A 15,997-nucleotide genomic window follows, 5' to 3' on the forward strand; every position below is an offset into this window, starting at 1 on the left:
TTATAGACTGTCTTTAACACAACTCCTTCTTTTCTTTTTCTGTATTTTTCTATTTTTCTGAATAAATATTCTCATTTATAAAGATTCCTCTGAGGATTGGTCTCTGCAAGCCAAAGGTTATACCAGTTTAATTTCTCTTGCTAGATGTTGTGATATTTGGGGACATTTGCAGTTATTGTTGAGGCTTAAAACTTTTTCGTCCTGAGTAGTCCAAAGTTTTGCCCTTGGAGCAGGGCTTAATCTTACTGGGGTGAATCCTTTCCAAGGCAGGCAATTTTAGACCTGGCCTGCCTTATAGAGTCATTAAAAAGCCTCACATCCTCTCCTGGTATGGATGACTCCAAATCTTGACAGTATTCTATACATTGTGCTAAATAACCAAATATCCTATTCCCCTTTCTGATTGCTTCTGTACACTGTATCGATTTAGATATTGATGAGTCATCTACAGTTTTTAGATCCTTCTTATAAGGGGTGCTTTCAAGTGTCATCCCTCCCACTGTGTAATAATAATAATAATTCTTTACATTTATTCAATAGGAGGGTAGGTATTCAAGGTATTCTTTGTTATGGACAGATGGTTTGTTCTTGTGTCATTGGTAAAAGGACTCTGCCCCTGAAAAGAGGATGCAAAAATGATCTTAATTCTAATTATACAGCGCTATATGTCTTGAAACATTATGTTCCACAGCGGAATCAAATAAATACAGTATGTATTCTACAAAGAAAAAATAAGAAAAAAATTGGAAGTGATCTCCCCTAGACTTTCTCGTATACTCAGATATGGGGATGGATACTTGACGAGTAAACCTCAAGACAATGATTATATTTTTATATTATGTACATTAAAGAACCATCAACAACAAATCAAATCAAATTAATAATATATTGAACAATTATTATAAAAATAAAGTTGAATGAAAAAGTACCACTTATGGTTAGTGGAAATAGCTCAAAAGTTGATAAAAATCAATGTTATGTACCTAATACTTGCATGCAAAATTTGGTTAACCTAAGTGAAAGCGTACTCAAGTTATCATGTTTACATACACACACACAGACAGACACACAGACATAATTCCAAAAATTGTATTTTCGAACTCAGGGAGGTCTAAAACAGCGAGATTCATCAAAATCTCAAGGCTGAGTTTTTGGACGATTACAATACTTTTCCTATACTACGTAAACGAGAAGTAAAAATGGAGACTGAGACAATTATAACTGATTCAAATATACAGTCCAGTAATTTTCTTTGCTATCCCAGAAAAGTTCTTACCTACTACAGACACTGCAAATTGAATTTTGTCCATCCATCCATTGTATGCAGACTCACAAATATAAACTCCCTCATCCAGTGAAGTAAATTGTGATATATGAAGAAGTATTTTATTCTCCCTTGTCGTCTGAAGCTGTATTCTTTCATCTGCACACGAGTTTTTCAAGTCAGGAGACTCTTTTTGAAAAATGAGCACACATTCTGAGCCATTCCAACTGCTCGTTTTCCAGGTTTCAGAACTTATTTCTGTCCAGTTTCGGTCTGAGCAGCTTAAAGTCAAGTCTTTTCCGACGTGTGCTTGCACATGCCTTGTTTCTGCAAGAGCTCAGAAAATCAAAATACAAAAAACACTTAATATATACAGTAACACATTATACTATTTTCTTTTCTTTTAAATTTAAACTATAAAATGAGGACTGCTTTTTGTATTATTATTTTTTAGGTTCATGTTCCTTATTTAGACATTCACAGAAATAAACTGAAGTTGAAAAAAAAAAGGAGTCTGGTTGCGGTTGTGCAAAACAGGACATGTTCACACAGCCATACCCACAATTCAAGCCATATTAAAATTAACAATAAAATTAAAACAATGTTTTCAAACTGAATGGAAAAATGAGCCCATAGGAGATTCATATGAAAAATGAAAACAAATGCCATGCAGGGAGCAGAATTGGTCATGTGAGAATTTCAGATTTTAATAACAAAATATGTACATTTCTCTAATTCAATTTTAATAGATGATAATCAATCAATCAACTTCAATATTTGCAACAATGGCAATAAGGCATTACACTAATATCTTATCTTGCAAAGTCATAAACAGTCAATGATTATACACAAAAATACAACCAGACAAAAATAAAACAAAAGTTAACAAGTGTTAAGTATGATTTAATGTATCTTAATTTTTGATACTGATGTATATAATGCTGCACTGATAATATTCTATGCCTGGTATTGTATACAATATCTTTAATCTAAGGAGAATTTTAATTTTTGAATTTTGTAGTGTCTACCTATTTTATTATGCTATATACTGTAGTAGACATGTAAATGTTCCATAATCTAATAATACTTTTATGGTATTACTTACACTGTATTTGTGTTATTTATATTACAGGTCAAATTCCGTTATAACGAACTCCCAAGGACCTAAAAAATTTTTTGTTATAACGAAAATTTCGTTGTAATGAGATTCTGTATTTGTTACTATAGTGCTTTCTTTAACTTGCGCCCAGGCATTTGTAATCATTTCAATAGCTTCTTTTGTGTTCATTTTAATCTCCTCCTGCCTACAAGTTATGCTGACGAGAATTTATCTCAGCATTTCCTTGCGATAATACACTTTCCCGAAACGCGATTGCAGCGTCTGTGGAAGATTGTTTGTCCGTTTGCCGGGGCAGGGCAAAAACAGGCTCATAGCACTGCAGTGAAGTGACACAGAAGCAAATCATTGAAGATCAGGGTCGCACTATAAGTCCCTGTCTTGCACCTCAAAACACGAGGCTGAGTCTCAGTACTTTAGGAAAACCAACTTTATTCAGCTTGAAACAGGAACGGCACACTTATTTATTGTAGCGTGATCTGCCACTCTGCTATACACAGACACAGCAGTCAGGCTGCATCACCCATTGATATCTTTTCTGTTTGCTTTGGCAGAGAGACACAGAATATCTTTAAAATAGCTGTTGCCCCGGCAACAGATTAACAGTCTTTCATAGAGGCAGAGATCAGACTTTGTGATGCTCTTCGGCGTGTTGTCCAGTTAGGGGAGGTCCCATGAGAGTTTACAAACCTCACATTCACCTTGAATGAGTGCCGCATTAATAGGAATGTTTCTTGAACGAGCATGAACTACATAAAAACTGCTTTTTCAACGTCTTCAGCAACAGTTCACATACGTTTGCAACCCGAGATATTTTTTCTTTTTTTGCTCGGTCTTTCAAGAAAGTTGACAGCGTCAATGGCAAAATTCTGAATTCACCAGCAACGTCTTTTTTTGCCGCAATCGAGAGCTGCAAAAATGTAAAGTTTTTTTTTTCTAATATGAACTGTTATTGTTTTTTCGTGTCTGCCGTTTCTATAGGAGGGTGACAATTTTGTGAATTTCCCATTGGGATTAATAAAGTATCTATCTATCTATCTATCTATCTATCTATCTATCTATCTATCTATCTATCTATCTATCTATCTATCTATCTATCTATCTAATGAGTTAAATTCCAATGGATGTTTTTTAAATGTTGACAAGCAGTAAGCAAAAGGTATCACTGAAAACCACAGGAAACAAAAAAGGCACAAAAAAAAAAAAATCAGTACGAGGAAAGTTCGAAGAAAGAAAAAAAAATTACAATGTTTCTGTTTGGGGATCATTGTGCACAACTGAGCTGCGACCACAGAACTAGCTGCTCTGTGGATGATTCATTCAGGCATTTCAAGATCTTTTGGGTACTTCGTTATAATGAAAGTATCTGCTGAATGTACTTTGTAGTAACGAGATTTCTATATACTCGCGTCATATAGGGAAACAGTAGGGACCATAAAAATACTTCATTGTAATGAAAATTTCGTTATAAAGATATTCGTTATAACGGAATTTGACCTGTATTTAGTTTAGGCAAAAATAAATATCTGGGGATGGGGTTTTCCTTAATTTCTTGGTACATAAAGAAGAACAGAACTCCACAGAAACAGCACAGTCTCTTTTTCCTGCAGTTTCTAAGGAAGCCTGTTTTAATGGCAACTGAGCATCTATCTGTAGAGAATTTGACTCCAACTTCTTTTTTTTATTTTGGCTGGGGTTAACAGGGTGGCACAGTGGTTAACACTGCTGCCTTATAGATCCAGCATCTGGGTATGAATCTTTAGCCATTATTTTTATTTTGTCCATATAGAATTTTCCTTCCACATTTCCTTAGAAGCATTGGTAAGGTTTATTGGTAACAGTTTTAAACTGTCCTGAGTGTGCACAAGAAGTGGTTTGTGTGTGGTTGTTCTATGGACTGGAACCCTGTACAGAGTTTATTCCTGCCTTGTGGGTTTAAGAATGTATAACTGTGCACATTCCTATGCATTACTTATGATCAACAACATTTGGATATACATGTACTTATCGGTTTTGATACCCACTGTTTCCATTACAGGATATTAGGGAGCAAACACCTATCCATTTTATTACAGAATATACTCACCATTCAATCAGGTCAAGCCAATGTAGAGGTACCAAGTGACATAACGTGCATATCTTTGAAATGTGGGTGCATCAGAATATCACAACATAACTAATAACCAACCTCTGCATATGAAACCAATTCTCTGGAGCTGCGAACTGTTCCAGTGCTCCATTAATGTTTGAATTTAAACTATCTTTTACATTTAGTGAACCGATAGGTTTTATTGTGTGCCTACATACTGAATTCTGTTACTTTATTTCATTTTGTCCACTGGAGAGAACAAGAAGCTGATGCACCTGAAGTAGCTATGTTTTATGACTTGTTATGGAGATGATTTGTAACTCTTCAGGCTTTAATATGATAACCTCTGTTGCATTGCTGCTGCAATAACTCCCATTTTTTAATGCAATTGATTCATTCATCCTCAAAGTTTCCAAATGAGAGGCTGATCATCAGAGTGTAATCCCTTGCCGATATCAGTGTAGCTTTTCTACATTAAATGTCACCATCAGATCCTGGTAAATCCTGTGGAATGAGCTGAGGCACAAAGGTAGCTTGTCATTCTGCACATTTGCATTTTTCTCATCGAGCTGATGGTTTATTCTGCAAAAATGTGTCTTCTGCAATTGTCAGATTGTTTGATTACCATTAGAATTATACAAAATTAATTCAGTGCAAATGCAACTAAATCTAGCTTGTGGCCTAGCATATTTTATAACTTTTCATATCTTAGTGCCGAGGTTTGATTAATTGATCAGACGTTTGGGCTGCACTAAGAAATGTTAGAAGAGACAAGGAAACATGGTTTGATTCAGCTATGTATTTAAATTGAAAATTAAAGTTTTCTATCACAAAACATGAAAAGTATCCTACAATATGGACAGTTTGGTAAATAAAGGAATTGCTTACCTGTTGCAGTTAAGCGAAAATGATTAGTTTGGAACCCACCATGGTATATGGTCTCACATTTATAGTTTCCTTCGTCTATTCTCGTGAAAAACGATATGTTTAAAAAAGGCTTCCCATCCATAGAGGTTTCAATGCTTATGTGTCTTTTGCAAGTATTTGTTTTATTCTGGTTCCACAGTATTGCAACTATACACTGATGGCCTGTTTTCTTAGTGATACTCCAAGTTTCAAAATTGATATCACTCCAGTGCAGGTCAGTACAATTTAGATGAACGCTCTCTCCATGGGTGACATTCAGAAGCTGAAACCCTAAAGAAAGAAAAGAAGTTCTCTTTAAAGAATCTGGCTTTAGTTCAGTAGGACATACTCTTTCTCAATTTAAAATCATAAAGATCCAGTCACAGCAAAACATTCATACAAAGGTTTGGAACATGCGCCGATAGTGCATTGCTGCCCCCACCACCTGGATTGGGATCCGAGTGCAGCGGGAAACACCTCAACACCACACTGGAACAGAGTCAGGTTTTATACGGTGGCTGGAGTGCCAATCCTGCCACAAACCCACAAGTTTTCCTTGTAAGTTGGAGGCAGATTAACGTCATACACAGAACAAAGCAACTGCAAGTTAAGGGCCTTGTTCAAGGGCCCAACAGAGTAGAGTCACTTCTGGGGTTTACGGGAATCAAACCAGCACAGACCCCTAGCCTTAAAACCACCACTCCACCCATTGATACAGAACATTTGTAAAAGTTCATTTTCTTCCATTAGGTTATAAGAAGGTAAAATCACACCAGAGCCCTTACATATTTATTCAGACACAGTGAACCTAGAGAATAATTTTGACAAATGTGTGGAAACAGAACCATTAACATAACAGTGACAAAGAAAAAAAAAAGCCCTACATATCCTCTGTGTGCTCCAGTTGCAACAGAAAAGCCCAACAGGCAAAAATGATGATGCTTCATTAAATTAGTTGTGAACAAGAAGTTTGCCTAAGGTAAGCGGTTGGTAGAATGGGATAAATGAGATGCTTGGTGTACTAAGGAAAAAAGGCTCCTATAGTTTTAATGTCACAAAGGGGAGATAGAATGTTAGTGTGGTAAAGAATGACAAACTTGATGTTGGTTTCCTTAGGTTTCTCGATGAGTGGCTGTTACAATACCTGCCTCTTGACTATCTTAAAAATGAGAAGGGTATCTTCTATTAATAGAGGAAACCTTCATTTTGAGTACTTCATTAAAGAACTGAATTTCATTGCCACAGAGTTCAGCAGAGGCTCTGGAAGTGTAGAAAAGGAAGACAGTTTTCAGTGTGTAGAACATGGAAAGAGTGGTAGCTGTGTGAGCCAGTTGGCTTCTAATTAACTGAAAAAAGTAAAACAATTGAATAATTATAAAACAATGAAATAATAACTAATTAAAAATTATAACTATGATTACAATACAGATTTATATAATAAATAATACATTAATAACCACAATTAAAACACAAGTAAGAGTAGATCTAAAAAAGCTTTAAATAATTTACACTAAGCACGTGCACTTATCAATAACCACGTCTCTCACAAGGGTTCTTAAATGTCCGTAAAGCATCGACACATCAAGTTTAGTAAGCTAATTGGATCATATTTTGAAATTCGAGATTCTAAGCAGCTAATTGGACTGTTCCCTAAATTAGTTTCATTAAATATTATTTCCAAGGTGATCCAATTCTGATACTGTGTGGTATACTTTAAAAAGTATTGACGGAAAGGGAAGAGTCATAATGTGGTAAGTCCTGAAAAAAGTAAACAACAAACAATGTTGTTTTCTCATTATAGTTAATGATAGCCATCCTACTTTCCATAATAATTGGAAATGATGTGTAGAAAATCTATCACTTGTAATGAAGATTATGGCAATATATCTAAGATTCCAAAAACAGGTAGATGCATTCATGTGAATAAAATTTCCACAGTCATAAAACTGGGAAAGATATTCACTGAACAATTTATCTTTTAACAAAGAAAAAATGATTTATTACTATAAAAGAAAGCAAGTCTCACTTTTAAGAGATTTAGTGAATTCCTCCATGTGAATTTTAATGGTTATTATTAGGCATCCATGTTCCAAGATATTTATACAAGCAAATCATCTTGATCCATTTTCCATTAAGACTGAGTGTAAAACAATTTTAGAATTTTTAATTACAAAAACAATATTATGAAAATGCAAACTAAACAATAAGGAACCTAAGACTGAACACTGGGTGAGACCTTGCTTCACATTCATAAACTATACACAGGGATTTATCAGGTAGGAAGTTCTTAAACCAATTAAGTGCATTACAGTCAATTTTCATGGATCAAAGCCTTTGCAACAAAACTTCATGGTTAACAGTATCAAATTATTTTGAAAAATTAATAAATGTGGCCAAACAGTGCTCTTTCTTGTCTATAGAGCATGCAAAACCATTATCTATAGGCCTAAATGTAATCAGTATAGAGTTTTTACTCTTGCAACTTCAGTTTTGAGAATTCACCAAAGAGTCTGATAATTTAGCTAGACAAGGAAGTTTGGAAACTGAGCAATAGTCTATTATATTTTGTTGATGATAGCTTTGCCAGTCTGGTGAAGACCGTCTTCAGGATTAAATGTCTGATAACAGCTGTACATTTCTAAGGCTAATAAGGAATGACTATGCAAAGAGGAACAATGTCCACAGTGAAAGAACAAAATAGCAAATAAACAAAAATAGCCATCTGTTTAAATTTGGTTTAGACTATAAATAATATTGCAGAGCATATGTTGAATCTTTTGAAGACTCTATTTTTATAATATTGTTTGTGCTATTCAGAGGACACACTAAAAATTTTGTTGTACATCTGTGCAATGATAACAAAGGCATTCTATAGAAATCTTTTTCTATTTCTAACGGTTTTTCACAAAAACTCCCCATTTCTGCTTAGCAAGCTGTAAACAATATTAGATATTCAGAAATGACCTACTTTTTTACAATTTGTCTCGAAAAATGTGACAGACGATTAGTCAACTTTTCAGTTGGTACAGTATACTGTACATGACGTTATCAGTGTATTAATCACATCATACTTCTCTCATCAACTCATGTTTAAACAATGTGAAGTGAAGAGACTCTCTTGGGGTCACACAATCATTTACTAGTTTTGGCTCAACCAGTAGGCTTGTGGTCTGCAGTCCAACAACTTTGCCATTAGACCAAATTGTTTGACACAAAAATATTTGTGGTAAATGGCAAAGTCCTCATCAATTCCTCTTGTCCTGAGTGCTAGTGTGATTATGCCAGAATGCTGCACATATCCACACAAACATATAGGCTATCCTGAAAAGTCTAGCCTCAGTGTGTTCACTAATCAGTTATATGATATATATATTTACATCAGGGCGATGACTGACCGGTTGGTTACCTTTTACTTTTATAATACATTTTAAGGCGAAGGACATTGAGTCTGAATGGGCCATGTTCTGAGCTTCCATTGTCAAAGCAGCAGAATGGAGCTGTGGCCGCAAGGTTGTCGATGCCTCTCGTGGTGGCAATCTACGAACCTAGTGGTGGACACCTAAGGTTCGTGAGGCCGTCAAGTTGAAGAAAGAGTCCTACCGGGTCTGGTTTACCAGTGGGGCTGCAGAGGAAGCTGAGGGGTACCGGCAGGCCAAACGTGTGGTGGTATTGGCTGTTGCTGAGGCAAAAACCCGGGCATGGGAGGAGTTTGGGGAAGCCATGGAAAGGTTCTGGCAAACCGTCAGGCGCCTCAGGAGGGGAAAGCGGTGCTCCACCAACACTGTGTACAGTGGAGATGGGGCACTGCTGACTTCAATTGCAGACATTATTGACTGGCAGAAGGAATACATCGAGGATCTTCTCAATCCCACCAGCATGTCTTCCTTAGAGGAGGCAGAGCTGAAGGACTCTGGGGGGGCCGTCCATATCAGAGGCCGAGGTCACTTTGGTAGTTAAAAAGCTCCAAGGTGGCGGGGCCCCTGGGATGGACGAGGTTCACCCTGGGTTCCTCAAGGCTCTGGATGTTGTGGGGCTGTCCTGGTTGACACGTCTCTGCAACATCGCATGGACATCGGGGGCAGTGCCTCTGGATTGGCAAACCAGGGTGGTGGTCCCCCTTTTTAAGAAGGGTGACTGGAGGATGTGTTCCAACTATACGGGGATCACACTCCTCAGCCTCCACAGTAAGGTCTATTCAGGGGTGCTGGAGAAGAGAGTTCGGTCAATGGTCGAATCTCGGATTCAAGAGGAACAAAGCGGATTCCGTCCAGCCGTGGAACACTGGACCAGCTCTATACCCTGGCCAAGATCCTGGAGGGGGCATGGGAGTTTGCCCAACCAGTCCAAATGTGCTTTGTGGATTTGGAGAAGGCATTCGACCGTGTCCCTCGAAGCATCCTCTGGGGTGTGCTCCGAGAGTACGGGGTACAAAGCTTGTTGTTACGAGCCATTCAGTCCCTGTACAGGAGGAGCAGGAGCTTGGTCTGCATTGCCGGTGATAAGTCGGACTCATTTCCTGTTGAGGTTGGATTCCGTGCCCTTTGTCACAGACTCTGTTTATAAGTTTTATGGACAGAATTTCTAGGCGCAGCCAAGGAGCGGAGGGGGTATGGTTCTGTGACCTCAGAATCTCGTCACTGCTATATGCGGATGACGTGGTTCTGTTGGCTTCATCAGACAGTGACAGTGAGTGTGAAGCGGCGGGGATGAGAATCAGCACCTCTAAATCCGAGGCCATGGTTCTCAGCCAGAAAATGGTGGAATGCTCTCTCCTGGTTGGGAACACATTACTGCCTCAAGTGAATGAGTTCAAGTATCTCGGGGTCTTGTTCCCGAGTGAGGGAAGAATGGAGCGGGAGGTCGACAGACGGATCGGTGTGGCATCCGCAGTAATGCGGGCTCTGCAATGGTCCGTCGTGGTGAAGAGACAGCTGAGCCAAAAGGTGAGGCTGTCGATTTACCAGTCGATCTACGTTCCTACCCTTACCTTTAACCATGAGCTTTGGGTAGTAACCGAAAGAGCAAGATCGCGGATACAAGCGGCCGAAATGAGTTTTCTCCGCAGGGTGGCTGGACTTTCCCTTAGAGATAGGGTGAGGAGTTCAGTTATCCGGAGACTCGGAGTAGAGTCACTGCTCCTCCGCATTGAGAGGAGTCAGTTGAGGTGGTTCGGGCATCTGGTCAGGATGCCCCCTGGACACCTCCCTGGGGGGGGTGTTCTGGGCATGTTCCACTGGGATAAGGCCACGAGCCAGACCCAGGACACGCTGGAGAAATTATATCTCCTGGCTGGCCTGGGAACGCCTCGGGGTCCTCCCAGAGGAGCTGGAGGAGGTGGCTGGGGAGAGGGAGGTCTGGGCTTCCCTGCTTAGGCTGCTGCCCCCGCGATGCGACCTCGGATAAGCGGTGGATAATGGTTGGATGGATGGAATATATTTTAATTTTAAATTTGTTTCTTTTTTGTTCCACCATTAAGGAAATTGTGACTATTCAATTTGTGGGAGCCAAATTAAGTATGGCATGGCTTCATGAAGATCAGAGGTAAGTTGTTTGCTTCTTGTACAACAGCCTAGAAGTAACTAACCTGGTAGCAGAGCAGTCACCCCAACTGGGCTCTGATCATTAAGTTATCTGCATAAATAAGGATCTGCAGAACATTAGAGGGCCATCTCAGTACTGGATGAGAATACCTGCCATTCACTGAAAGACTGATCACTCTGAAATAATCCCTGCCAATGGTGTGTTGCCACAGTTATAATTAATAAAACTCTTTCACCCTGAAGTACCAATGAGAGTACACCAATACTCTTTACATTTTTCCTGTGTTTTACATGTTGTTTTAAACTTAACTTCATTAATTTATAATTGAAATTTGACAGAATTTACATTTTCAAGGAATCCTTGAATATGATTTGACCACTTTTAAAATGATGCCTGCCTGTGCGTTTTTAACACTAGAATTACCAGAGCCTACGAAAAAACTTGTATATCCGGCCCACCTTAAATCGCTTCTTAAATCCGTTCACACCTCTCTGCCAGCATCCTTTGTCCTCTAAATGTGCTGATAAAAGACAAGATGCCAGCAGCCGGCTATTCCATCCCCCCACCGACTTAGAACGTGAGCGAACTTTTCCCAGCTCACGCCTTGATTGTTTACCTGGGAGTGAAGTGCAGTTTTACAGTGGAAATGATAGATCGTTATTTGGAAGACACGCATGAAATGCGTGTTCCGTTTCTAAAGTAATCTGTGTAAACACATTGTTAAAACAGAAACTTTTTCATATTTTAGTAATAAATGTTACAAAATGTAGTAGGCATAAACTATAGAATATATAGAGCCCGAGTTCCAAAGATCAAATAAACACTTTCACAAAAGCTTCAAGAATGATTCAACAGCTTCTGTGGCTTAGCGTGCTAAGGTTTGCCTCTTAGAGCACAGCAGCTTTTCCTTGCCTCACAGACCTGAGTGTTGCTTTTTTTTTCTTTTCTTTTAAACCTCAAACGGACATAAAATTTATACATTGGTATGCACTGTCAGTTACTGAGATCGTTATATTTTCATGTGGGATGCTCCTTTTAAAATATTTTTTTAACAATTGAGACTGCAATTAAATGAGTGTATGTATGTATGTATGTATGTATGTATGTATGTATGAGTGTTTAGATATAATAAAAACAAAAGCAACATGGCACAGTTAACTGTTGAGATGCTACCAAAGGAAGGTGACAAGATGTTGCTTTTGTCATGTTGTTTGTATTTTTTTCTTTATTGTTTAAATATAGAATTTATGCACTATGTTAATGTTTGTATATTAGGTGTCATTTGTATATTGTACCATTACTAATGTTTTGATGTTATTTTGTATGTGGGGGCTATAATAGAAGCGCAAATATCTAGATATAGTGTCACCTAGCAGTAATTTACAAGCTCAGTTTTAAGGTCAAGTTATAAGCATTGCAAAATACTAAAAGACTTGATTTTGAGCAAATTCTCTCCAGTGGATTTTTCTCTACAAAGATAATGACTTTACATTTATTGCACACATGTACCTAATATACAACATACATGGGAGAAAAACAATATACTATACATTCTTTCAAAATATTTTAATCCATATAAAATGACAGCTTTGTATATGGAATGCTGTATGCTTGACATACTATATTTTTGTCAATAATTTGTTATTTTGTGAGGATTTAATTTGTTCTTTCCCTATTGCTTGCCTTTTTGAATTTGTTTTCTCCACTTTCCTTTAAAATGAAGCTACTTCATTCAGGGATTTGTTGGTAGAACCTCTTTGCACTTGGTGTTAAGAGCTTGTTGGTTGAATTTTGTATTCTAGTTTCGACACATTCTTTTTTAAATTATGTTTTAAGATAGATTTTTAAATTGCTTATTTGGATGGTGCCCCATGTCTTGTTTGTTTTTTTTTTTGTTTTCTAATTCCTTACTTTTGGAGTATTTAGTTTTATTGTTATTTCAATATTTAGTTTTCTCTTTAGCAAATTCTTTCTTCATTCCTTTCCTCCCTTGGTTTAGCTTCTGACTGTCCTTTCCTTCTCAATATTCTTTATTCAAAAACTTTTTTTATATTCCGGTCCAGTTAGTTAAACTAACTTTGTATGTTACTTTCTTTTTCTCTAGGTTTTCTGTTTTTGTTTTAGGTCATTTCCAGTTTGCTTACTTATTAATTTAAAAAAATACTTTTGCTTTTCATTGTGTAAAATTTGTCTTTTAGCATTCATTATTTATTATAATGAGTCTAATTGAGTTTTTGATGATTATTCTCTTTTTCTGGCATTGTATATAAAGGAGGGGAAAAAAATTCTCAATTTCAGACCAAACTGCTTCAAAAAGTCACATGGAGAGACACCCACAATAAAAGCATTGTCGCCAGTTAAATCTGGTTATCACCAGGAACACATGCCTATGGAATGTTAATGTAATTTGGTATATTATATAGTCCCATCATCCATCTGGAATGTTGGATGTCCTGCATAGGCAACAGTTGATTTCCCATATTATTATGATCAGATCTGCTACTTTGAGAAGGGCAATACTGCTGGGTGAGGTCTGAACATTACTATATTTTGGCCATAATAGTGACATTTTGTTTTGTAATGCTAAATATTCGCTCTCTTGGAAGTTGGAAAGCTACTTTGGTAAATGATATCAAGTACAAAATCTGATTTGTATCTTCTCACTGAAACGTGACTTAGTAAATCTGACACTATTCCTCTAGCTGAGGTGTCACCAGACGGATACACATTCTTTCATAAATCTAGAGGTACTGGTCGAGGAGGTGACCTTGGAATAATTCGCTGTGATAAAATGCGAACTGCTCCTAAAAATGTAGGCAAATTTACATCCTTTGAGGCACTCATTTAAAATATTAAAATAGATTCCAGCACAACTGTAGTGTACAGTTCACCATGGCCATATTCATCGTACATGACTGAATTTGGCAACTTTTTATCTGATTTGTCTATAGATTATGATCATGTAGTACTGATTGGGGATTTGAATGTATACATTGATATGGAAACTGGCACTTTTAGCAAATGTTTTATTTATTTATTAAATTCAGCAGGGTTTTGTCAGATTGTAAAGTTCCAACTAATAATCATAACCACACATTAGATTTACTTATAACTTACAGACTTGAAATTCAAAATCTTTATATTACTACATTAAAAGATGTTATTTCTGATCAAGTTATATTTGTTTGATTTGGTTCTGCCCTTACCAGTACTTTCACATCTAGATTGTACCTCTTCTTCAAAATTTATAGATATTTTGAGTAAGTCAAGTGTAATTGTGGAAAACTATTTTGATCAGCTAACATCAAATTATAATATGACCTTGGATTAATAAGAGCTCTTGTCTCAACAGTGTCTACAGTAAGATCAGAAACACTCAGTTACAATAAATGACATATATGAAGGGGAAAAAATTCATGGAATGCTTAATAAAAAAAAATAATAAACTATTATAAAACTTACAGCAATTCCCTTTTTAGTCACCTTCACGATACTCTTTTAGATTATTTGTGCCACCAATGCTGCCATCCCTTGAAACATTTCCTAAACTAGTCTTTTAATAGCCTCCTGAGTTCTTACCAGGATTTCTTCCACGATAGAAAATTTTCTTCCCTTTAGTATTAATTTTATATTTTAGGAACAGAAAGAAGTCACAGGGGGTGAGATCTGACAGGTACAGGGAATGTGAAGCAATAATCACATTGTTTGTGGTCAAAAACTCTCTTTAACTGACAACACAATGTGTGCAGGTGAATTGTAATGGTACAAATTCCAGTTTTGTGTGCGCCAATGTTTTTTTCTGATGCTTTCCTGTAGATGCTTCAGCAGTCAATGTAATGGTGTTGATTGACAGTCTCTCCACAAACAACTAACAATCTTTAGGAACAAGTTAATCATTATTGAAAAACACAATTATCATTGTTTTTTTGAAAATCTGCCATAGAGGCTTGAAAAAAAAATTGCATAACCATTGCATAATGAACACCAAAAATACGCACTTGTTCAACTCAGCACAATGCCACATGGTAGACTGATTGACCAGTCTGTAGGCAAATTATATCTAGCAATATATTCAAAAATTATACCGTACTCCTGTTCTGTGGACCGATTCCAGGACCCCATCATGCACCAGTACATTGATTAATTTAGCACATGATGAGCTTAACCTGGGTGAGACTCCTATTAATCAATATTTTTTAACCATCTATTCTTTAACTGTTTTTGATTTCGCTTTTGAAGCATCAATGTCATTTAGATTAAATTTACACTTAATGATGACCCAAACTAAGGCTGATGAATGTTGAAACACTGCTGCTAAACATAATGAGATTTTTACAACCTTACTGTGCACAACTGGTAAACAGAGACTAATCAAGTGTATGATTGTACTCAGTTTAGGATCACTTTAGTATGTGCATGCTGGTAATAAATACATTTTTTCATAAAATATAAATTAGCCTTCTTTTCTCTTGAAGAGGAGATCATATCAGTCAGCCCCACTTTTAAAATTGAGGATAAATCCTTAATGGGAATTTTCAGTTTGAATCCAATAAAGCTACTCTTTCACTTCTCTTTCTCATTGATGACAATAGACTAAATGCCATCAAACAAATAAAATGTACGGCTTCTGGATATAATTGGTAAAGATGGAATGGTCAGCTGAAATACAATACCACCAAATGTTACATACTGCACTGAAGTAACATGACTCATTTTGAAGGCAAATCTTAAAAACCAGTAGAACTAGTGGTAGTAGTGGTATTATCACATGTGTAGAGTGCATGAAACTGTCTTGGCATGAAAAATTGACATATTTGGTAAGTTTTTAAGCTTTTCCTCTGTGGCCCATAGACTGCAATGTAAAGCGCCAGTGTACACAAAATATATATTTTTTAATTTACAGAATGTGATTTACTTTAGAATATGGTTTTGTGTGTTAAATGTATATATAATATGCTTGACTTGAAAAATATTGAACTTATCCTTTAAGCATTCACTTTTCTGTTTTAGGTTTTGATTATAACTTTTTGTTTGCTCTCTGAATTGTCCTTTTGCCATTGGTCATTTGCCTAATCAATTT

General features: G+C 36.8%; 1 protein-coding gene across 2 annotated transcripts in view; it reads right to left on the reverse strand.

The window, feature by feature from the left end:
* The window catches only part of LOC114651458 (cell surface glycoprotein CD200 receptor 1-B-like), a 57,493-nt gene that overhangs the window by 23,993 nt on the left and 17,503 nt on the right, over nt 1–15,997 (reverse strand). For both annotated transcript variants that reach the window (XM_051926817.1, XM_028801328.2), the window contains exons 2-3: nt 5,359–5,667; nt 1,277–1,591 (exon numbers count right to left, since the gene is read on the reverse strand). In XM_051926817.1, the coding sequence (XP_051782777.1) occupies nt 1,277–1,591; nt 5,359–5,667 (624 nt within the window). The remainder of the gene's footprint in view (nt 1–1,276; nt 1,592–5,358; nt 5,668–15,997) is intronic.

Source organism: Erpetoichthys calabaricus, chromosome 4, assembly GCF_900747795.2.
Source record: "Erpetoichthys calabaricus chromosome 4, fErpCal1.3, whole genome shotgun sequence".
In the NCBI taxonomy this organism is placed as follows: domain Eukaryota; kingdom Metazoa; phylum Chordata; class Cladistia; order Polypteriformes; family Polypteridae; genus Erpetoichthys; species Erpetoichthys calabaricus.